This window comes from Suricata suricatta, chromosome 7 (genome assembly GCF_006229205.1).
Source record: "Suricata suricatta isolate VVHF042 chromosome 7, meerkat_22Aug2017_6uvM2_HiC, whole genome shotgun sequence".
Taxonomy (NCBI): domain Eukaryota; kingdom Metazoa; phylum Chordata; class Mammalia; order Carnivora; family Herpestidae; genus Suricata; species Suricata suricatta.
Genome location: NC_043706.1, coordinates 76,298,999 through 76,322,884, shown reverse-complemented (window position 1 = coordinate 76,322,884; position 23,886 = coordinate 76,298,999). Strand labels below are relative to the sequence as shown.

General features: G+C 35.3%; 1 protein-coding gene across 1 annotated transcript in view; it reads left to right on the top strand.

The window, feature by feature from the left end:
* Window positions 1-23,886, top strand: part of RNGTT (RNA guanylyltransferase and 5'-phosphatase) — a 306,020-nt gene that overhangs the window by 101,795 nt on the left and 180,339 nt on the right. Inside the window, exon 11 of the mRNA XM_029944807.1 lies at window positions 953-1,117. Within this exon, the coding sequence (XP_029800667.1) occupies window positions 953-1,117 (165 nt within the window). The remainder of the gene's footprint in view (window positions 1-952; window positions 1,118-23,886) is intronic.

Sequence of the window (23,886 nt, the reverse complement as noted above, 5' to 3'; positions counted from 1 at the left end):
ATCTGGACGATACTGTCACCCAGATAAAGTGTTATAAACTATATTTGTATATACCATTTGATAGTTTAAGCCCCTACCTTCAACTTATGTAAAAAGTTTATGTACTTTTTATTTCAGGCTCAAATAATAGATGGCACATGTATGGACCATGTTGTATATATACTGTATATAGAGAACCTTATAATTGTGTAATTGAATATATTATGAAAAATTTGTTCTAGATTAGTTTTCAGAGGATGTATTTGTCTAATAATTATCTTCTACTTATTGATTCATTAGCACTTTAAGCAACCAAAACATTATAGGTAACTGTGTTGCTTATTTTGATTATATTTGCCTATACTTTCCTGAATTATGTAGATTTTAGTTTTACACAGGTTTTATTAATTCAATAATAAAAATGATTAGTCAGTATAGTAATACTTTAATTCTGAAGTGAAAACTTAAATTTATATTGGACAAGATTATACATACCATTCTCATACTGTTTCATGCATTTATTAATTTTAAAATAAATAGCTGGGTTTCTGTGTGTGTGTGTTTAGGTGTGTTTAATTAGTCAAATTAGGACTGACATATGGTTGTGCAGACTGTGCATTGGACAACTTCAAAGGATGCTCCTTATGTAGATTGCTATATGTATTGTGACAGCCTTAATAATTATGCTGAGGGGCGCCTGGGTGGCTCAGTCGGTTAAGCCTCCAACTTCGGCTCAGGTTAGATCTCACGTTCGTGGGTTCAAGCCCCGCATCAGGCTCTGTGCTAACAGCTCAGAGCCTGGAGCCTGCTTCCGGTTCTGTGTTTCCTTCTCTCTCTGCCCCTCCCCCTCTCATGCTCTGTCACTCTCTGTATCAAAAATAAATAAAAAGCATTAAAAAAATTAAAAAAAATAATTATGCTGATGAAATAGTGTTTAGTATTAAAATTTAAATAATTGTCTCATTTAATTCAGGCACAGCCAGTTGGAGATTGTGATTTTAATATTCGTCTGCAGTGTATAGAAAGAGAAATAATAAGTCCTCGACATGAAAAAATGAAGACTGGGCTCATTGACAAAACACAGGAACCATTTAGTGTCAGAAATAAGCCATTTTTTGACATCTATACTTCAAGAAAGGTAAAATTTTCTAACTAGTACTTTTACAGTGTGTCATAATTCATCTTGTGAGAGGAATATGAATGACATTTTACTGCCCAGTTGCCTTGATTTTTCCAGAAATTATTTTAATTGAATATAGCACTATTCTGGACATACTTGTGCAATTCTCAGGTGTCCAGAGTAAGATTCTCTGTGACGGAAACTTAAACTAACTTCCTTTCTTGTTTCTCATAATAGTTTTTGATTCATGGCTATTGGTCTATGTGATGTTTTTTAAAAAGCTGTAAAGAGGAAAGAATGGTACAGAGTGAAAATTACCTGTTATGCCTTCTGAAGGTCATCAAGTGGTTGGTGCATGCTCTTATTTAAAAAATTCACTTGCATACACACATATATTGAGGGTTTTCTTTTGTTTCTTTCTTTTGTTTTGACACATAAAATGCATTATTCTGGGATTGTTGTTTTTTTCACTTAACAGCGTGGCCTGGAAATATTTCCGGGTTAGTGCTTAGAGATTTGTCTCATTATTCTTTAACTACCACATAGTATTTGACAGTAAAGATGCACAATGAAATTATTGTGTTTTGGAGAAGGGATGGTTATGATGAAATAATATAGGAAGTATAGCAACATATGCAGTTATGTGTTTAAAACTCTTTTCTAATACAATCCCACATGCTGGATGATGTAAATTTTTGTAGTATTTTACCTACTTCTGCTCATGTCCACTTAATTTGTTATGAGCCCTTGGGTATAACAGGTGCAGTGATCCTAGCTCTGTCCAGTGCCTAGCATTTTTCATGTCAGTGAATACAAAGTTATCATTCTGTTTCTGTGCACCTTTTGCACACCACCTGCTTAGCATGGAACTCTTGGTTGATCCCTGCTGCCATGATCTTCCCACAGCTCACTGCTTGCCTTTTGTGTCTGTTTTGGCAGCAGAGGTTAACGTTAAAGGGTTATCTGTTTCTGTGCCTTGCCTAATCTGTAGGGTAAGTGTAAGGTTGACAGACACTTAACATGGACCATGTCGTTGGTGAAAATTTGCTAACTGGAGCAATGCACTCTTATAGAAACACTTTCTGAATTATAAATCAGTGTAAAAGTTGAGCAGAGGCCACATGGTTTCAGTTTGCATTCATTTTTTTTTTAAAAAGTAACTTGACAGCGTGTGCTGTCACAATTCAGGTTCAGCATTTAAGAAAATGTCTTAGAGCATATAATTTCTTTAGTCAGAATCAGTGCTACTTAGAAATATTTGCAGTGGATGACTATTAGCACTGTTCTTAAGGGAAATGAAGCAGTTAGGTTGAACAACTTTTCATATAGTTTTTCACTAGAAAAGCCTGTTCTTTTGTTTTTTGCACTTAGCTTATATAACCCCTAAAAATAGTCCTAGTATATTCTTTTCTTAAAGGAATTCTAAGGGTGCCTGGGTGGCTCAGTCAGTTAAGCATTAGACTCTTTTTTAAAATTTATTTTTGAGAGACAGAGACAGTGTGAGCAGGAGAGGGTCGAGGAGAGAAGGAGACACAGAATCCGAAGCAGGCTCCAGGCTCTGAGCTAGCTGTCAGCACAGAGACTGATGCGGGGCTCGAACCCACGAACCGCGACATCATGACCTGAGCCAAAGCTGGGCGCTCAGCCAACTGAGCCACCCAGGCACCCATAGCGTTAGACTATTGATTTTGGCTCAGGTCATGATCTCACGGTTCATGAGTTCAAGCCCCACATCTGGCTCTGCACTGAAAACATGGAGCCTGTTTGGGATTCTCTCTCTCCCCTTTCTCTGCCCTTCCCCTTCTCTCTTCAAGATCAATAATTAGGTTAAAAAAATAAAGGAATTCTAGTATATAGAATTTTAAGTATAACTCCCTCCTCCCATTTTCCAGTTCTGTTATTTTTTTGTTCTAAGTAATAAAGAAGAAAAGCACATTTTGTAGCAGAGTTGATATAAAGTATAAGATTACAGTAACAACAGTTATAGGATAGTAGCTACACTGAACAGATTATTGCTATAGAGATTATTATTTTCATCATTACTAACGGGAATGGGTGGAATAGTGATATTATGCATAATAAAACATTTGTCAGAGGAGTATGTATCATTTTTTATGAGGAATGCTAGTTTTTATGTGGATTTAAACAATTTACAACTATAAAGAATGCGTAGAAAGGCATAGAATAAGAGGACTTTATTTCTATATGTCTATAAAATCTTGGAGATAACTTTGATTTTAGGACTTTACATAGCTCTGTTAACAACATACTCATTTTATCATTTGATCTATCAAGTCCAGTGAAGAGATAATGAGTTGTTCGGTTTTTAACTTTTTTTTTTTATGTTTTATTTATTTTTGAGAGAGAGACAGAGAGACAACATGAACGGGGGGTGGGGGGGTCGGAGAGAGACGGAGACACAGAATCTGAAACAGGCTCCAGGCTCTGAGCTGTCAGCATAGAGCCTGACGTGGGGCTTGAACCCATGAACCAAGAGTTCTTGACCTGAGCCAAAGTTGGATGCTAACCGACTGAGCCACCTAGGCACCCCCCCATTTTTAACTTTAACGTATATAATTCGGATACAGCATACAAGATAGTAAAAACAAGTAGCAACTTCTCAAGTTGCAGCTTGTTTGTATTTATAGCTTGAAGGCCAATTTAAAAAGAATTATTTGAATGGATTAATATGTTTATAAAATTTTAAAAGTCATGCAGCAAAAAGTTTCTCTGAAAATTTCCCGTTCATTTATCACCTCAGAAGAATAACTGTTGTCATTAGCTTTAACTGTATCCACCAGAATTTTCCTATGCATATATATAAGCAAATTCATTTATTATTCTTACTAGTATATCCAAGCAGTGATTCTTAACACACTGTTCTATGCTTTGCTTTTTTACTTAACAATAGTATATTTTGAGTCCCCTTGCCCCCAGTATTGGTATGTAGAGATAGTTAGTTCTCTTTTTTTATTTTCACAGATGCAAAGGTTTTTTTCTTACCAATACCGTAATTGAACTATCCCATAGTCTTAGACATATGAGTTATTTTTCGTTATTTGATAGGTTTTTGTTTGGTTTGCCTATGAATATCCAATTGCTTCTGCAACAGTTATTGAAGAGACTGTCCTTTTTTCATTGAAGTGCTTTTGCACCTTTATGAAAACTAAATTGTCATGGTATGTCTGGGTCTTTTTTTAGACTCACTGTTCTGTCCCCTTGATTATATTTGTCTGTCTTTACACTAGTACCACATTGTCTTGATTATATTTCAAATTAAATCTTGAAATGAGATAAGATTAACCTTCTAACTTTCCAGGTCTCAGCATTTTCATATGAATTTTAGAATAAGCTTGTCAATATCTACAAAGTATATGCTGGGATTTGGAATGGAATTGCATTGAATATATAGGTCAGTTTAGGGGAAAGATTTGATACCCTAACAGTGTTGAGTTTTCTAATATATCAAACTGGTATTTCTCTCCTTTTATTTAGCTCTTTAATTTCAGAAATTTTTGTGGTTTAAGCAGATGAACATAAGGGAAGGGAAGCAAAAATAATATAAAAACAGGGAGGCAGACAAAACGTAAGATACTCTCAAATACAAAGAGCAAACAGGGTTGTTGGAGGAGTTGTGGGTCGGGGGATGGGCTAAGTGGGTGATGGGCATTGAGGAGGACACTTGTTGAGATGAGCACTGGAGGTTATATGCAGGGGATGAATCCCTGGAATCTACTCCTGAAATTATTATTGCAAAAATATGCTAACTAATTTAGAGACAAATAAAAATGTAAAATAGAAAAAAAGAAATTTTTGTGGTTTTACTCATCTGACTTTTTTCAGATTGATTTTATACTTTTTGATACATTATAAATAGTATTTAAAAATTTTCAGTTTTTGTTAATATATAGTAACACATTGGTTTTTGTATATTGAATTTTTTCTTGTAGTCTTCCTAAACTAAAACACTACTCTACTAACTGTTTATTTTTTTTTAATTATCATTTTTGAGAGAGAGAGAGAAAATGCAAGTCGGGGAGGAGCAGAGAGTGAGGGAGAAACAGAATCTGAAGCAGGCTCCAGGCTCTGAGCTGTCAGCACAGAGCCTGACATCGGGCTTGAACCTATGAAGTATAAGATAATGACCTGAGCTGCAGTCAGATTCTTAACAACTGAGCCACCCAGGTACCTCTGTAATAGCTTTTTATAGATTCCACCAGATCTTTTTACATAGACAATCGTGTCCTCTGCAAAAAAAAAAGGCACTTTTAGTTTTCCTTTCCAATCTGGATACTTTTTTTCTCTTGCTTTTTTGTACTGGCTAAGAGCCTTTTATTTAATTTTGAATAGAGGAAGTGAGAATGCACAGCCATATTTTTCCTTTTCTTTAGAGCAGGAAAAGCCCTTTTTTTTTTTTTTAATGTTTTATTTATTTTTGATACAGAGAGAGACAGAGCATGAGAGGGGCAGGGGTAGAGAGAGAAGGAGACACAGAACCGGAAGCAGGCTCTGGGCTCTGAGCTAGCTGTCAGCACAGAGCCCGACGCGGGGCTTGAACCCACGAACATGAGATTTGACCTGAGCCGAAGTCGGAGGTTTAACTGACTAACCCACCCAGGCACCCCAGGAAAAGCCTGTTTTTAACTATTAAGGGTAATGTTACCTGAAGGACTTTAGTAGATGCCTTTTATACAAATTTTTAAATTTGAAAACTGTTGATTTTGGGGGCGCGTGGGTGCCTCAGTTGGTTAAGAGTCTGACTTCGGCTCAGGTCATGATCTCATGGTTCGTGGGTTTGAGCCCCACATAAGGCTCTGTGCTGACAGCTCAGAGCTTGGAGCCTGTTTGGGATTCTCTGTTGCCCTCTCTCCTCTCTCTCTCAAAAATAAATAAACACATTAAAAAAATATTTTTAAAATAAGAAAAAAAAAGCTGTTGATTTTGGTGTACTAAATTTATCCAGTTCTTACTGTATTTTGTCGTTTGTAATGATTCTTCAGTTGATTCTCTTGGGTCTTATAAGTTTTCAGTCATATTAAGTATAAATAGATATAGTTATATTCTTTAGATTTTTCATATATTTTTCTCTTGTCTGATTCAGTTATTCAGGAGTACAGTTTTAAATTGTGATATAGGGATTCTTGTTCTTGATTTGCATGGCAGTGTTTCTAGTGATGCTTACAAGTATAATATGTTGCCTCGCAGTCTTAAATCTATTTTATCAGGTTAAACAAGTATCTGGTTCTATTTTACTGAGTTGTTTTATTTTTAAAAGGTGAAAGATTTATGTAATCTGAAGATAAACCAGAGTATTGAATTGTTGTACTTTTAATCAAGGATAGGTATTCATGGGGTGCCTGGGTAGCTCCGTTGGTTGGACATTTTATTCTTGATTTTGGCACAGGTCATGATCTCATGGCTCATGAGACTGAACCCCATGTGGGGCTCTTCACTGGTGATGTGGAGCTGATTTAGGATTTTCTCTTCCTCTCTCTTTGTCCCTCTTCCCCCGCTCATGAGTGTGAGCTCTCTCTCGAAGTAAATAAATAGGTATTCAGTGTTGTCAAGTGACTTTTCATCTATAGATACAATACTATTTTCTTTTTCTGTTAGATTTATTTATCCCTTGAATTATATGAAAATATATCCTAATGGAATAAGCCCTACTTAATGTATTGTTGTTACTGTTTTTGAAGACTTCATTATTATTGTTATTTCTTTAGAGCAGTTTTAGGTTCACAACTTTTTGTTTTAGTTTCACATTTTTATTTAAATCCAAGTTAGTTAAAATATAGTGTTAGACTTTAGTGATTCATCACTTACATACAACACCCAGTGCTCATCACACAGGTGCCCGCCTTGATCCTCATCACACATTACACCCATCCTCCTGTCCACCTCCCTTCTAGCAACCCTTGGTTTGTTCTCTGTAGTTAAGAGCCTGCTTTCTGGTTTGCCTCTCTCTTCATCCCCCCATGTTCATTTGTTTTGTTTCTTAAATTCTATGTATAAGTGAAATCATATGGTATTTGTCTTTTTTTTGACTGACTTATTTTGCATAGTATAATACTCTCTAATTCCATCCATGTTGTTGCAAATGGTAAGATCTCATTCTTTTTGATGGCTGAGTAATATTCCATTGTATACATATGTACACACACACACACACACACACACACACACACACATCTCCTTTATCCATTCATCAGTCAATGGACATTTGGGCTCTTTCCATAATTTGGCTATTGTTGATAATGCTGCTGTAAACATTGGATGGGTTGTACCCTTTTGAATCTGTATTTTTGTATCCTTTGAGTAAATAACCAGTAGTGCCATGGCTGGATTGTATAGTAGTTCTATTTTAACTTTTTAAGGAATCTCCATATTGTTTTCCAGAGTGGCTGTACCAGTTTGTATCCCCACCAAGAGGGGGTTCTCCTTTCTCTGCATCCTTGCCAACATCTGTTGTTTCCTGTGTTGTTAATTGTAGCCATTTTGATGGATGTGAGATGATATCTTATTATAGTTTTGATTTGCATTTCCCTGATGATCACTGATGTTGAACATTTTTTCATGTGTCTGTTAGCTATTTGGATGTCTTCTTTGGAAAAATGTGTATTCATGGCTGCTGCCCAATTTTTAATTGGATTGATTAGTTTTGGGGGGTTTGGGTTGTGTAGGTTCTTTATAGATTTTGGATACTAACCTTTTATCAGATATGTCACGTGTTGATATCTTCTCCGTTCGAAGGTTGCTTTTTAGTTTTGTTGATTGTTTCCTTTGCTGTGTGGAGCTTTTTTATCTCGATGATATCCCAATAGTTCATTTTTGCTTTGTTTCCCTTGTGTCAGGAGACATATCTAGTAGGAAGTTGCTATGGGTGATAGCAAAGAGGTTACTGCCTGTGTTCTCCTTTCAGATTTTGGTGGTTTTCTGTCTCACATTTAGGTCTTCTTCCCATTTTGAGTTTATTTTTGTGCACGGTGTATGAAAGTGGCCCAGTTTTATTCTTCTCCATGTTGCTGTCCAGTTTTCCTGACACCATTTGTTGAAGAGACTTTTTTCCATTGGATACTCTTTCTTGATTTGTCAAAGATTAGTTGACCATATAGTAGTGGATCCATTTCTGGATTTTCTATTCTGGTCCATTGATCTGTGTGTTGTTTTTAGGCCAGTACCATACTGTTTTTATCATTACAGCTTTGTAATGTGATTTAAAGTATGAAATTGTGATGACTCCAGCTTCGCTTTTCTTTTTCAAGGTTGCTTTGGCTATTTGAGGTCTTTTTGGTTCCATACATATATTTGGATTGTTTTAGCTCCGTGAAAAATGCTGTTGGTCTTTTGATAGGGATTGCATTAGATGTGCAGATTGCTTTGGGTAGCATAGATATTTTAATAATATTTGTTCCTCCAATCTATGAGCATAGAATGTTTTCCCATTTTGTGTTATCTTCAGTTTCTTTCTTCAGTGTTTTATAGTTTTTGGAATACAGATTTTTTTTTTTTACCTCCTTGTTGTGTTTTTTTTTTTTTTTTTTACCTCCTTGTTAGGTTTAAGTTTTTTTTTTGTTTTTTTGTTTTTTTGTTTTTTTTAAACCTCTTTGGTAGGTTTATTCCTAGGTATCCTATGGCTTTGGTAGAACTGTAAATGGGATTGATTTCTTGATTTCTCTTTCTGCTGCTTCATTACTAGTGTATAGAAATGCAACAGATTTCTATGTTTATTTTGTATCTTGTGACTTTACTGAATTAGTGTAGCGGTTCTGGTAATTTTTTGGTGGTGTCTTCTGTGTTTTCTACATAGATTGTCATGTCATCTGCAAATAGTGAAAGTTTGACTTCTTCCTTGCTGTTTTGGATGCCTTTTATTTCTTTCTCTTTTCTGATTTCAGAAGCTAGTTGTTTAACAGAACTAGTTCTGTGTTAAATAATGGTGGAGTGAGAGTGGACATGTCTGTCTTGTTCCTAAACATAGAGGAAAAGCTGTCAGTTTTTCCCCATTGAGGATAATATTAGCTGTGGGTCTTTCATATATGACCTTTATTATCTTGAGGTATGACCCTTCTGTTTCTACTTTGTTGAGGGTTTTTTTTTTTTTAAATCAAGAAAGGATGCTGTATTTTGTCCACTGCATTTTCTGCATCTATTGAGAGGATCTTACGGTTCTTGTCCTTCCTTTTATTAATGTGGTAGATCATGTTGATTTATTTGCAAACATTAAACTTCCCTTGCAACCCAGAAATAAATCCCACTTGATTGTGGTGAATGATTCTTTTAATGTACTGTTGAATTTGGTGTGCTAGTATTTTGTTGAGAAGTTTTGCATCCAATTTTATCTGGGATATCAGCCTTAAGGTCTCTTTTTTAGTGGAGTCTTAGCTGGTTTTGGAAGAATTGAGGTAATGCTGGCCTTGTAGAATGAGTGTGGAAATTTTTCTTCTACTTCTGTTTTTTGGAATAATTTGAGAAGACTAGATATTGACTCTTCTTTAAATGTTTGTTAGAATTCCCCTAGGGAGGCATCTGGCCCTGGACTTTGTTAGTAGGAGATTTTAACTGATTCTGTTATTGGTCTGTTCAAGTTTTCTATTTCTTCTTGTTTCAGTTTTGGTAGTTTATATGTTTCTAGGAATTTATCCATTTCTTCCTGATTGCCCAATTTGTTGACATAATTTTTCATAATGTTGTCTTATAATTGTTTCTGTGGTATTGGTTGTGATCTCTCTCATTAGTGATTTTATTTATTTCAGTCCTTTCTCTTTTCTTTTTGATAAATTTGGCTACAGGTTTAACTTTTATCCTTTAAAGAACCAGCTCCTGGTTTCACTAATCTGTTCCACTGTTTTTTTTTTTCTTTTTTCTGTATCATTTATTTTGGCTCTAATTTTTATTATTACCCTTCTTTTATGGGCTTTAGGCTTCATTTTTTGTTCTTTTCCTAGCTCCTTTAGGTGTAAGGTTAGGTTGTGCTTTTGAGAATTTTCATGTTCCTTGGGGTAGGCCTGTTTTGCTGTATACTTCCCTCTTAGGATTGCTTTTGCTGCTTCTCAGAGGTTTTCAACTGTCATGGTTTGATTTTTATTTGTTTCCATGTATTTTATTTCTTCTTTAATTTCCTGGTTGACCCATTCATTCTCAGTAGGATGTTCATTAAACTCCATGAATTTGTGGTCTTTGCAATGTTTTCTTGTGATTCACTTCAAATTTCATAGTGCTGTGATTGGAAAACTTGTATAATATGATCTGAGTCATTTGTATTAATTGAGGCCATTTGTTATCTTATCTGGAGAATGCTCTATGTGTACTCAGAAAGGAATGTGTATTCTGCTGCTTTAGGATGAAATGTTCTATATATATATCTGTTAAGTCCATCTGGTTCAGTGTGAAATACAAAACCATTGTTTCCTTGTTCACTTTCTGTTTAGATTGGCTGTCCTTTGATGAGCAGTAAGTTAGAGTTTCCTATTATTATTGTATTATTATCAATGAGTTACTTTATGATTTTTATTTTGTTTTTTCTTAAATTTTTTAAAATGTTTTTTTATTTCTGGAGGGGGAGGGGCAGAGAGCGAGGGAGACACAGAATCAGAAGCAGGCTTCACACTCCAGGCTCCAAGCTGTCAGCACAGAGCTGATGTGGGGTTCAAACCCACAATCCATGAGATCATGACCTGAGCTGAAGTCGGATGCTCAACTGACGCAGCCATGTAGGTGCCCCTCATTTTTATTATTGTTTTATATGTTTGTGTACTTCCAGGTTAGGGGGATCAATATTTACAATTGTTGGATTGTCCTCTTTATTATGATGTACTGCCTTTCTTCATCTCTTGTTAGTCTTTGGTTTAAAATCTAGTTTGTCTGGGGCACCTGGGTGATTCAGTTGGTTAAGTGTCTAACTCTTGATCTCAGCTCAGGTCTGATCTCAGGATCATGAGTTCTAGCCCTGTATTTGGGTCTGTGCTGAGAATGAAGGCTATTTAAAAAATAAAATTTAGTTTGTGTGATACAAGTATTGCTACTCTGGCTTTTCTTTGATTTCATTTGCATGATAAATATTTCTCAATCCCCTCACTTTTAATGTCTTTAGGTATAAAATGAGTCTCTGCTTGTAGGTAGCATGTAGATAGGTTTTTTTTTTTTTTTTTTTTTTTTTTTATCCATTCTGATACCTTGTGTCTTGATTGGATCATTTAGTCCATTTACATTCAGGGTAATTATTGATAGATATAAATTTAGTGCCATTTTATTACTTGTTTTTGTCATTATTTCTGGAGATTTTCTCTGTTCCTTTCTAGTTTTTGTTGCCTTTGATCTTTCTTTACCACTCAGAGTTCCTATTAATATTTCTTGCAAGGCTGGTATAGTGGTCATGAACTCCTTTAGTTTTTGTTTGTCTGGGAAACTCTTCATCTCTTTTTCTTTTCTGAATGATAGCCTTGTTGGATAAAAGTATTGTTTTTCCTGTTTAGCATGTTGAATATATCATGCCACTCCCTTCTGGCCTACCGAATGTCTGTGGAGAGATCTGCTGCTGACCTTATTTGTCGTCCCTTATAAGTTAGGGACTTCTTTTGTCTTGCTGCTTTTAGAATTTTTTTTCTTTATACTTTGCAAATTTAACTTTAATAGGTCTTGGTGTTGGCTAGCTTCTCTTGATTTTGATGGAAGTTCTTTGTGCCTCCTGGATTTGTATGCCCGTTTCCTTCCCCAGATTAGGGAAGTTTTCAGCTATAATTTACTCAAGTAAACCTTTTGTCCCCCTTCCCCCCTTTCTTCTGGGTCTCTTTAGATATAAATGTTATTATACTTTATGGAGTCACTGAGTTACCTGTTTATATTTGTGATTCAAGATTTTTTCCCCCTATTCTTTTCAGCTTCATTATTTTCCATAATTTTATCTTCTATATCACTTACTTGTTTTTCTTCTTCTCCCATCCTTGTGGTCATTATATCCAGTTGGTTCTGAATCTCAGTTACAGCATTTTGCGTTTCTGGCTGATTGGTTTTTAGGTCTTTTATTTTTGCAGTAAGGGACTCCCTGATGTCTTCTATGCTTTTCTCAAGCTGAGCTAGAATCCTTGTTTGTTGCTTTAAATTCTGGATCAGACATATTACTTATATCTGCTTTGATTAGATACCTGGCCATGACTTTTTTTGTTCTTTCTTTTGGGATGAACTCTTCTGTCTTGGCATTTTTTAGATCTCTTGTCTTCTTCTGTGCGTTAGGAAAGCCTGTTATGTTTCCTGCTCCTGAGAATAATGGCTTTATGAAGAAGAGGTCATATATGTTCAGGGAGGCCTGGTGCTTCAGGAAGTGTCTGGCATATGTATGTTATGTGTACTCTGCTGCTGTGTTTTGGCTGCTCTTTCCCTCAGGTCAGTCCTCTGCAGAATTTCTTCTTGCCTATAGTGGGGAGTGTTTGGATCTTGGCCAGAGTTTGATGATGAATTTTAACTTGATGTGCTCTGGTCTGCTAGTTAAAAGAGACCTGATGCTATTTCCCTTAGGGCTGATGCTTTGCAGAACTCTGTGGCGAGTAGATGCGGTGCCTGCTGAGGTTTGTGCTGGTATTCTGGGGAGGGGCCTACTGGCCTGGTTCTCAGGCACACTTGTGCAAGAAAAGTGGCACCAGCTATGTGCAGGGGTGTGGGACTTGATGTAAATGGTTTAGGGGTCCAGTGTTGCCATTTTGCTGCTCACTGAATTTACTTTATGCTGAGGGGCGAGGGAGGGAAATGGTGCCTACCAGCTCTCTTGTCCCTGGAGAGGCAGTGCCACCTCTCCCAGATGTGCTTCAAGAAGGGGGAAGCCGTCTCTCCCAGCGCCTATCAGGGGATCCTCAGATTACACTCTCTGCTCCTGGGCTATCCGCCCTCCTTCTCCACAGGAGCACTGCAGTGCCTGCTGGGTTCCACCACTGGCCACACGGTGGACCTCTCTAAAACTCCATTCTTTGAGCTCTGCTGGTTGTAAAAACTTCAGAAAATCAGCCCCTCTTGCTTTCCCAGTCAGTGGCTTGGGGGTGCTTTCCTTGTGCAATCCCTTGTGTACTCCCCGTTCTCCGTCTTCGTCCCTCCCGTCTGCAGCACCTGTAATCTGTTTCTCTCCCAAACCATGTCTCCGCACTTCCACCTTTTACAATGTGGCCTCTTCTCTTCCTCCAGTTGTGCAGTTTGTTCTGTAGACCTCAGATCTATTTCTTGGGTGTTCAGAATGATTTGATATTTATCTAGCGTGTTTGAGGGATGAGGCAAGCCTAGGGTCCTGCTACTCCTCTGCCATCTTAGCTCCTTCTCTCTCAACAAAATTTAAAGTAAGGTACAGAGATTTCACTTCTGCCTGCTGCCCTCACATGTGCACGGTCTCAAACATTACCAGGGTTACTCTCTGGAATGTTATGTTTATTACCCCTGATGAACATAAATTGACGCCCTAATCACCCAAAGTCTGTAGTTTGCATTAGGATTTACTCGTGTTGTACATTCTGTAGGTTTGGACAAGTGTATTAATAACATATCCCTCATGATAGTATCATACAGAGTATTTTCATTGCCCTACCTATCTAGGCTCTGCCTAAACATTTCTCTCTTTCTCCTGCCCCTTGGCAAGTTCTGATTTTTATACTTTTTAGCTTTACCTTTACTAGAATATCATATAGTTGGAATCATACTATTTTACTTTATTTTTTAAATCATTCTGTTTTAGATTGGTGTCTTTAATTTATTAATATGTCTCTAAGTGTTGTCTCTGTGTCTTTTTCATGGCTTGATAGCTCACTTCTTTTTAGTCTGAGTAATATTACATTGTCTGGATGTCCCACAGTTTATTTATCCATTCACCTACTGAAGGATTCTTGGTTGCCTCCACATTTTGGCAGTTATTAATCAAGCTGCCATAAACACCTACGTGTTGGTTTTGTGTGGACATAAATTTTCAACTTGTTTGAGTAAATACCAAGGAACACAATAACCTGGTTATATGGTAAGAGTATATTTAGTTTTATAATAAATAAAATGGCTTACCATTTTGCATTATCATTAGCAGTGAATGAGAGTTCCTGTTGTTTCACATCCTTCTCAGTATTTGGTAATGTCAGTGTTTCAGATTTTGGCCATTCTAATAGGTGTGTAGTGATACACACACACACACACATATATATACACATATACATATATATGTATATATATATACATTTTTTAAAAAATTTGCAATTCCCTAATGACATATAATGTAGAGCATCTCTTTGGATGTTTTGGATGAGTCCTTATTAGATGTGATTTTTCAAATATTTTTTCAGCAGGTGTTTTGTTTTCTCAAACCACATGGATCATGGATCCATGTCTTCGGTGTTATATCCAGGAAGACATCAGCATACAGGGTTGTCTAGGTTTAATCTTATGTTATTTTCTAGGAGTTGCATAGTTTTGCTGTTTACATTTAAGCCTATGACTTATTTTGTGTTAGTTTTTGTGAAGGATATAAGGTCTATATCTAGATTTTCTTTTTAATATGATAGTTGTTTTAGCACCATTTGTTGAAAAATTGTCTTTGCTCCATTGTATTGCCTTTGCTCCTTTGTCATACATCAGTTGATTATATTTATTTGGGTCTATTTCTGGGCTCTGTATTTTGTTCTGTTGATCTGTTTGTCTATTCTTTTGCTAGTACTACACTGTCTTGATTACTGTAGCTTCTTTATAGCAAGTCTTAAAGTCAGGTAGCCTATTAGGCGTTGGTTTGATTAGATTTTCTCTCTTCTGGAGTCTGCTTTAGTAAATTATTTTTTTTAAGTTTATTTATTTATTTATTTATTTTATTATTTATTTTATTATATTATTATTATTATTTATTTTGGAAGAGACTGAGAATGAGCAGGTGAGGGGCAGAGAGAGAGAAAGAGAGAGAGAATCCAAAGCAGTCTTTGTGCTGCCAGTGTGGAGCCCGATGGGGGGCTCAAACCCATGAGCTGTGAGATCATGACCTGGTTCGAAATCAAGAGTCTAACACTTAACTAATTGAGCCACCCAGACTTTCCTGTTTTGGTAAATTCTTAGCAAAATATCCATTTTATTAATATTTTAAAATTATTATTTAAAAAATGTTTTTAATGTTTTATTTATTTTTGATACAGAGAGAGACAGAGCATGAGAGGGGGAGGGGCGGAGAGAGAAGGAGACACAGAACTGGAAGCAGGCTCCAGGCTCTGAGCTAGCTGTCAGCACAGAGCCTGACGCGGGGCTCGAACCCAGGAACATGAGATCTGACCTGAGCCGAAGTCGGAGGCTTAACTGACTGAGCCACCCAGGCGCCCCTAAAATTATTTTTATAGAATTGAGGAAAGTAATTGATGATAAGGCTTTAAGTTTCTTTTGTTTTTGTGATTATTTCCTCTCAGAATTTATTAGTTGAATATGTTTTTTTGCTGTTTTCTGAATAATGGTGGCTATTTAAGTTTTTCTCACCTCCACAGTAAACCAGCTTTCAATTGTTTTTTATTTCTGCTCTTTTCCTAAGCAAAACTTACTTTTATTTTTATTGATCTTTGGTTTATACTTCTTTTTATTGTCTTTTACTAACTTTTCGAGTTGGGCAGTTGAATTCATTAGCTCTCATTCTTTTCTTATAGATATTAGTGCTAAAATTTCCTTCTAGTCTGATAACTAGAATATGATAGTGAGTAACTTTTGTCATGTTTTTAAGAATTCTATAATTTTGGGTTTCTTTTGTGCTTTTCTCATGCTTGTTAAAGAGCTTTGAAATTTCAAGGTGGAAGAGTTTTTATTTTCTGAATTTGTTATTTTAAATTTTATTGTGTTAAGATGAAAGGTTGTTATCTATTTTTTCTGTTGTTTTTTTTTTTTGAAATTTATTATAAGGTGTTAACAATTCTTGGGACTGTTTCACAGACTCTTTAAAAGGTACTATTTTTATCAGCTCAGGGTAAAGATTTATATATGTCAATCACATTTGCCTTACTAATTATGTTTTTATTTTTAGTCTTTATATTCTTATTTATTTTTGGTTGATTTGATCTGTCATGGACTAAGTGAGGTGAATGAAATCCTCCTAACACTAGTGGCTGTTTGTTTAATTATAGTGTCTTCTAAAGTTTCTTCATGAATATTCATACTATGCTTTTTGGTGATGATAAATTCATAGATAATTATTTATTCATTTGGATTCATATTCCTTAGACTTATAAACTTGTTTATTGTTATCTTTTGATTGTGATGAATATTGTGAGCCTTATTTCTTTTGTTTGTATTTGCCTTTATCATTCTATTTCAAAGGTTTTTTGAATATTATTTTAGGTATGTGCTTTGTATACAGTGAAGTTTTGTTTTCCTTTGTGATCCACACTGTAGCACTTCTGTTCTTTAGAATTTCAAACAGCTGTATTGAGATGTAATTGCATATCATACAGTATACTAATTCAAATGTACAATTTCAATGAATTCAAATTTAGTGCACAACTCAGAATTGTGTGACCACTACTACAGCCAACTTTAGATCATTTTTCATCACCTCCGATAGAAACTCTGTACTTGTTAGCAACCATTCTCTAATTACTAAACTTCTAGCGCTTGGCAGCCACCAGTCTACTTTGTGTTCCTACCGATTTGACTATTGGAGGACATTTCATAGAAGCTGTATCCTTCGATGTGTGATGTTTTGTGGCTATTTTCTTTCATATAGCGTAATGTTTTTAATTTAATTTAATTTAATTTATTATGCCATTCCTTGTTATGACCCAAAATAGTTATTTATATGGATATATAACTTCGTTTATCTTGTTTATCTGTTCTTTAGTTGATGGACAGTTTTAGTTGTTTTCACTTTTTGGTTATTGTGAATAGTGCTGTAACAAAGATTTCTGTCTAAGTTCCTTACATGAACATGTGTATAACTCTATCATTCTTTAAAGTGATGATTTATTCCATTTACATTTATCCATGTGAAAGATACGTTGGATATTGATGCTATCATTGTGTTGTTTTCTTTTTTCATAGTTAACCACAGGTCTTTCATTCTCCTGTTAAAATGTTTGTTGGTAATGTATTTCTAGTTTTCTGGTATTTTGGTGGTCTGTATTTTTGTTCTAGTACGTAACTTCACAATTATATCTTTCTAACATATCCTTAGTTTTGTATTTTTTAAATATTACCGATTAAATTACTCCCTATGCATAATATAAGTCTTTGTTCTTTTACTCTCATTTCTCCACTATTGTTTTTTAATAAATGATATTATTTCCCTACTGTGAAGTATACTTATATTCTACTACTTGATTTGTTAACATTAAATTCTAAACTTGGGAGTTCCAACCCATCATTTCTCCTTTTTTTCCCCCCTCTCAACTTTTATTTATGTTATTTTCATATTATTGGGGTAGATGATACTTACTTTCTGTTTTTCTCCTCCTAAACCTCACATTTGTTTTATTTTACAGCTCAGTATGCTTTACTATTTTGATAACAGTACTCCTTTTCCTATTCTTGCTTGGCTGAAGTTTATCTTGTAGTGGTTTTCTTAAGAATATTTCATGAGAACAGTGATCCCTTAGTTCTTCCATGTTCAAAAGTGTTTACTTGTTGTAATCTTTATTTTTGAGGGGTCATTTGAAAGAATATAAAAATCCTGGCTCATGCTTAAACTGTGAGTGTTCCACTGCCTTCTAATATTTAATGTTGTGAAGCAATAAGACACCATCTGATTTTTTGTGGCTTTCTCCCCTCTATTTTAATTAACTTAATCTTTTTGTTTCTTTGTTCAAAAGATTATTTTTTCATCTTTAAAGTTCACTAACTTCCTGGATATGTCTTGGAGTTCACTGTTCTAGGTCAACTTTCTCTATCACTTATGCCCTTCTTAATATGCAGGTTCACGTTTTAAGTTTATCATTTATATTTAAATATTTGTGATGTTACACTGATTGTTTTCCTCTTTGGACATTTTGGCTATGTTCATATTGTGTTTCCTTTTCCATCTTTCAAGGCTTGAGTTCCAAAACTTTAGTGTGGATCTAAATTATGTGGAGGGCTTGCTGAAACAGACTGTTGGGTTCCATTCCCAGATTTTCTGACTTTGGTAAAGTCACCATCTTTGGTGGTGTGAAAATTTGCAATTTCTCCCAGATTCCCAAATGAAATGTAGTTGCTTGTCCAGGAACCCTGCTTTGAGAACCATTGCTCTCACTCGGATATTGGTTCCCTGATCCCTTTAAATTCTTTTTCCTTTGTTCTGTTTCATTTTGTTGTTCCATTCTCTTGTTCCTTGTTCTGTATTACTGTTCTATATTTATTACATTTTTTCATTTCTGTAATCATGATTTTTTCCCTTGAATTATTTTCCTGTGTTTTGTCATGTTATCTCTTATATTATTCAGTTGTTATGTTATCTTTTTCCTTAAATCTTTACATTTCTGCTTTGTTGGTCTTCTTTATATCAGTACAGGAAGTGATATTTTAGATTATACTACCCAAAGCTTTACTTTGGCCGGAGTTAGGTTTGTTATAGGCATATGCCTTTTTTGTGTGATTCTTTTCCATCATCTGTGGTTCTGTCTCTACTTCGTTTTATTTTGGTTTCTGTACTCGGTATTGCAAACATTGAAATTGGCTTTTTCACTTAAGAAAGCCATTTACTTTCAGAGAGAGTATTTTTGTGCATAATTTTTGGCTTCTGTTGGCTAGTTCTTCCAGCCACACTCTGAACTTTCCTTAGCCCTTTTCTCTTGAATTCTAACTACTTTTATATCTGTATTTGTATTTTAGAGTTTGTAGATTATATTTGCCTCTGAGTTTTGCTGAAAACTTGAGTTAGTTTGAGAAAAGTTTTTTTGATAAATTCACACATAAAAGTATTTTCGTTGTTGAGATGATTTACAGGAGGAGAAGGAGAGAACTGCATCACTGTTCATGCTGCAATTTCAAGGCAATGGATAATTTGAAAGCCTTGGGTTTGATTAAAGTACTGGGCAAATTTATGGTTTTTATTAGAGATGACATTAAGTTCTCTTACAAGACTTATTTTTGACTAAAGAAATGTAAACAGAGTCACAGTTCAGGTTTCTCTGTGGAGATCTGCCTAGGTATCATTGGAATTTGCTACTGTTAGATGAAGGAACTAATAAGCACAAGTCAGTTTTTAAAGTAGAAATATCCTACAGAACATAATTTTTTGTATTCTGAAACACAAATGGCAGGGATCTCCAAATACAGTAGCTAGGTGATACATGATCCTTATTGTTCTTATTTGATGGCCTAGCAGTTTTCAGAGTTGTTCCCCTCAGCTGTCATTTTACTGATGATCAGCTCTTCCCTCTTCTTAAGTGAAATTCCCTCCGTTGTTGTGGGTGTGTTCTGGCTTATATGTCAGTAGGCTTCTATCCTCTTTGTACTTCAGAAATTTATTGAAATCTCTCTCATCTACTGATGGTCATCCTCCACTTGCTTTTGTATTGTTCTGAGTTAATTTCATTCCTATCACTTTATCGATGTCTCTGACCAGAGTGGGTTAAGTATGTAACACCTTTAACTACAGTGCTAATATCTATAGTGCTAATTGAAGTACATTTTCAGGAAAGGCATGTAAGTATTAAATGTCCTTTTTTCTTGCGTCATTTCTAAATATTCTGGTTTCTTTGGACATACTTAACATTGTAATCTTGGATATTGATTATTTCTGTATAATATAGTGATTCAATTTTTTCCCTATTTCCCCCTCTGCATTCTGGAATATCTTGAGATTGGTCTCATATGAAAGACTGAATTTTTCCTAATGTTGATTTGTTTTCCCTAATGTGGATTTTTTTTTCTTTACCCGCTCTGTAATATTAACTTCTTCCTTTTAATCTCATCCTGTTTTTTTTCCTCCCTCTTCATCTAGTTCTCATTACTCTATTTCTGTATGTCTTTTTCTTAAATGATTTTGTTCTCTGGTGTTCTATTGAGGCTATAAAACTTTTCTAAACATTTCTTTCTTTTAAAAAATTTTTTTTAATGTTTATTTATTATTGAGACTGAGAGAAACAGAGCATGAATGGAGGAGGGGCAGAGAGAGAGGGAGACATAGAATCCAAAGCAGCTCCAAGCTCTTAGCTGTCAGCACAGAGCCCCATGTGGGGCTTGAACCCACAAACCATGAGATTGTGACCTGAGTTGAAGTTGGACACTTAACTGGATGAGCTTCTTAATGGACTTTTAAAAATGGAATGTATTTTTAAAGTTTTAGATTTCCTATGACTTTTTGTGATGTATTACTTTTTCCTAGTGTTTGTTAGATGACAAGAGTTGTAGATCCTTCTGGTGTGCACTCTTTAAATTTCAGTTGGCATGCTACTTTACATTCATGTCATTTGTCAAGCTGAGACTATCCTAGAGTGAAATGGAATATTCCTTTGTCTTCTACTGTACGATCCTCTGAATAGATAGAGTATATGAATATTGGTTTTCAATATATTCTGTCCTCTTGGAGCTTCTTGTCTCTTTTCAACTCTGGCACTTACATTATGAGTGGACGTGAAACCAATACACATATTTTTTTCCCCCAGTTATTTTCTTGGACTTGATGTTTGTATCAGCAAAGGAAGTGAAGTTCCATAAGAGACATAGATTACCTAGAGTGGCAGTTTTTAGACTTTTGGTGTCAGGACTCCTTATGCTCATTATAATCATTGAGGACCCTGGAAGAAGTTTTTTTAAACTTATGTGGGTTCTATCTAGTGATTTTTATCATATTAGAAATTATAATTGCTAATATATATTTTAAAATAATAAACCTGCTATCTTAATAGAAATAACATTTTTGTAAAAAATTAAATATTCTAAAGCAAAAAACAATTTAGTACAAGATAGGCATTGTTTTGCCTTTTTGCAGATTAAAGAAGGTCTGGCTTCATGGAAGAGGGCTGGATTCAGTTAGTTGTGATGTCATATGTCACATGATCTCTGAAAAACTGCACCATTTACTCAGTGATGGTGAAAAGGGTTAATTATTGCTTAGCATTATTATGAAAATACTTTTGATCTCCTGGACTATCTGAAAGAGTCCAAGAGACCCCTTATAGATACACTTTGAAAACCGTCTAAAACATGGGGAAAGAAAGGGTATAGGAACAGTTTGCCCCCTGCTGAGGTAGACACACGTGGAAGAACAGCTACCTGGATTCTGTATGGTTGGTATAAACCTTGTCTTTGTGATCTAGATTAGACAGGGAGGGAATTTAAATGGGTCATTTTTGTTGGTCAGGCCTGCTGTCTGTATGATAGACAAGGTCCATTGACCAACTTTTTAATTTCTTTTTTTTTTTAAGTTTATTTATTTACTTTGAGAGAAGGTGAGAGTATGTGAGTGGGGGAGGGGCAGGAGCCAAAATTAATGGTAGGCTGCCTAACCAACTGAGTGCCCCCATTGACCAACCTATTCAATAGAGACCTGTCAGTCTTGAAGTTGTGGTAGCCTGTGGACTTTTTTGTCCTGATATGAGGTTAACAGTTTTCATCCTGCATTTTTCTTAGATGTGTCAGTAGATATTTTAGAAAGTTTGTATCAGAGCTGGTAGATAGACAGTATTTTAAACTTCAAAACTCTATTGGTATTTGGTTAGTCTGAGAAGCTGCCTTTTTTCTTTCCTTTTCTCTTTTTTTACATTTTATTATTATTTTCTTCTTGCTTATTTTCAAGGCATAGTATTTATCTGTCATGTAAGTGGGTAGAAAGAACACTCTAAAATTTTAGCCTGGCAATAAGATTGACTGGTACATTTTTGCCTGATTGCCAATTTATTTTTCTACTAGTGGGCAAAAAATTCATTTTCTTTTTTGTAAACTTCCCATTTTTACTTTAATATGACTAAGGTTGATCTTGAATTATTTCACACATGTAAATTTTTTTTTCTCCTGAAATAGTAAATTGTCTCTCTTCATTTTCTGCTTGTTTGCCTCTTTCAACTCCCTGTTTTCCCCTTTGGTGCAGTTAATGTTCTCTATAGGGTAGTATGTGGGTAGGTCCTAGTCAGGGAACATGGCAGGAACCCACCTTGAGTGGTTTTAAGGAAATTATGTTTGATTAAAAAATTAAGTAAGACTCTATCCCTCTCTCTTATCTCATACATTAAAATAAAAAAGTAAAAGAAATGCCTGATAATCTTCTTGAAAGTTCTTAGCAATAAATGTATTGCTTTTCTCTGCTTGGAGTCATTTTACTTTCTCATGTCCAGTTTGACTGCTTTATTAAAATTCTGTGGAAAATGCTTTTACAATGATTTGTGTGTTGTGGTTTTGAAAGTAAAATATTTGCTATGTTGGAAGAAAAAGTAATAAATTTGAAGGTTTATCTGTAAATCTCTAACATTCGAGAGGATTAAACAGAATTATGAAAGTCATTCTTTTGTTACATTTAATTTTTCAAAGGCATGTAGTCATCTAGTTTAATTAGAATCTATTCATTTATTATTATTTTAAAACAGTTTTTAATGTTTGTTTATTTTTGAGAGACAGAGACAGAGCACGAAGAGGGGAGGGGCAGAGAGAGAGGGAGACAGAGAATCCAAAGCAGGCTCCAGGCTCTGAGCTGTCAGCACAGAGCCCAATGCAGGGCTCGAACCTACAAACCGTGAGATCACCCCTGAGCCCAAGTTGGACACTTAACTGATTGAGCCCCCAAGATGCTCCTTTTCATTTATTATCTTTTGTTTACTTCACTGGGTAGGAGATTGAAGCTTTATTTATATTAGTGTATTTCATCTGGCATTCAGATGTATTTTCTAGGTATGGCCTGCTTTTATTTTCTTTTCCTCTCTAAATATAAAGTTCTTAAGTGAATGTCTTAGACTAATGGTTCATAAAGAACATCTAGTCTTAAGGTTTGTAAGTTATATATACAAATGTCTGTGACCTTATTTATGTTGTATTATTTGTATTACAATAAATGAAAAAGAACCTTTGAAAGTTGTTACTGCAGCTGTGGTTACAGAGCAGAATCTTTGTTTAAATGTGAAGATCTGTTGTTCACACACTACATGTGTTTCAGGGATTATCCTTAGTTTTTTTTAAAATGTAGTTAGAGATACAATTTTGGTTTAAAGGCAGATGCAAGATAAATTGAGTATAACTTTATGTATTCTTATGTTTCTGGTGTTTAGTTTTGCATTATCTAGTCCGTTAGTAGTGTTCATTATTGAAATTGAATATGGCCTGATGGATCCTTTCAGTCTCATTCATTTACCATTTTAGAGGAGAATTTTTAAAGTAAATTTTTAAATGTTTTTTTATTTTTTACTTTTATTTTATTTTTTAAAAAATAGTTTATTGTCAGATTGATTTCCGTACAACACCCAGTGCTCTTCCCCACAAGTGCCCTCCTCCATCACCACCACCTCTTTCCCCTCCCAGGGAGAGGCAGAGAACCATGAGATTGTGACCTGAGCCAACCTCGAGTCTGATGCTTAACTAACTTAGCCACCCAGGGGCCTCTAGAATTTTAGGTTCTAATCCACACTACCGAACACACTTAGAAGTTTGTGGCCACTTCTACCCATGTGTAGACAGAATTTTGAGGTGACCTCTTTGTATTATTTCTTCTTATTCAGTATGAGTGGGATCTGTAACCAGCTTCTAACCAATAGGTCACAAACATGATGGGATGTTGTGTTGGTTATCAATTTATTGTCTGACTGTGCCTCTCAAATATGTTCTGTGATGACTGACAGAATTTTTTTAATAGTTTATTTTCAAATTGGTTTCCATATAACACCCAGTGCTTCTCCCCACAAGTGCCCCCC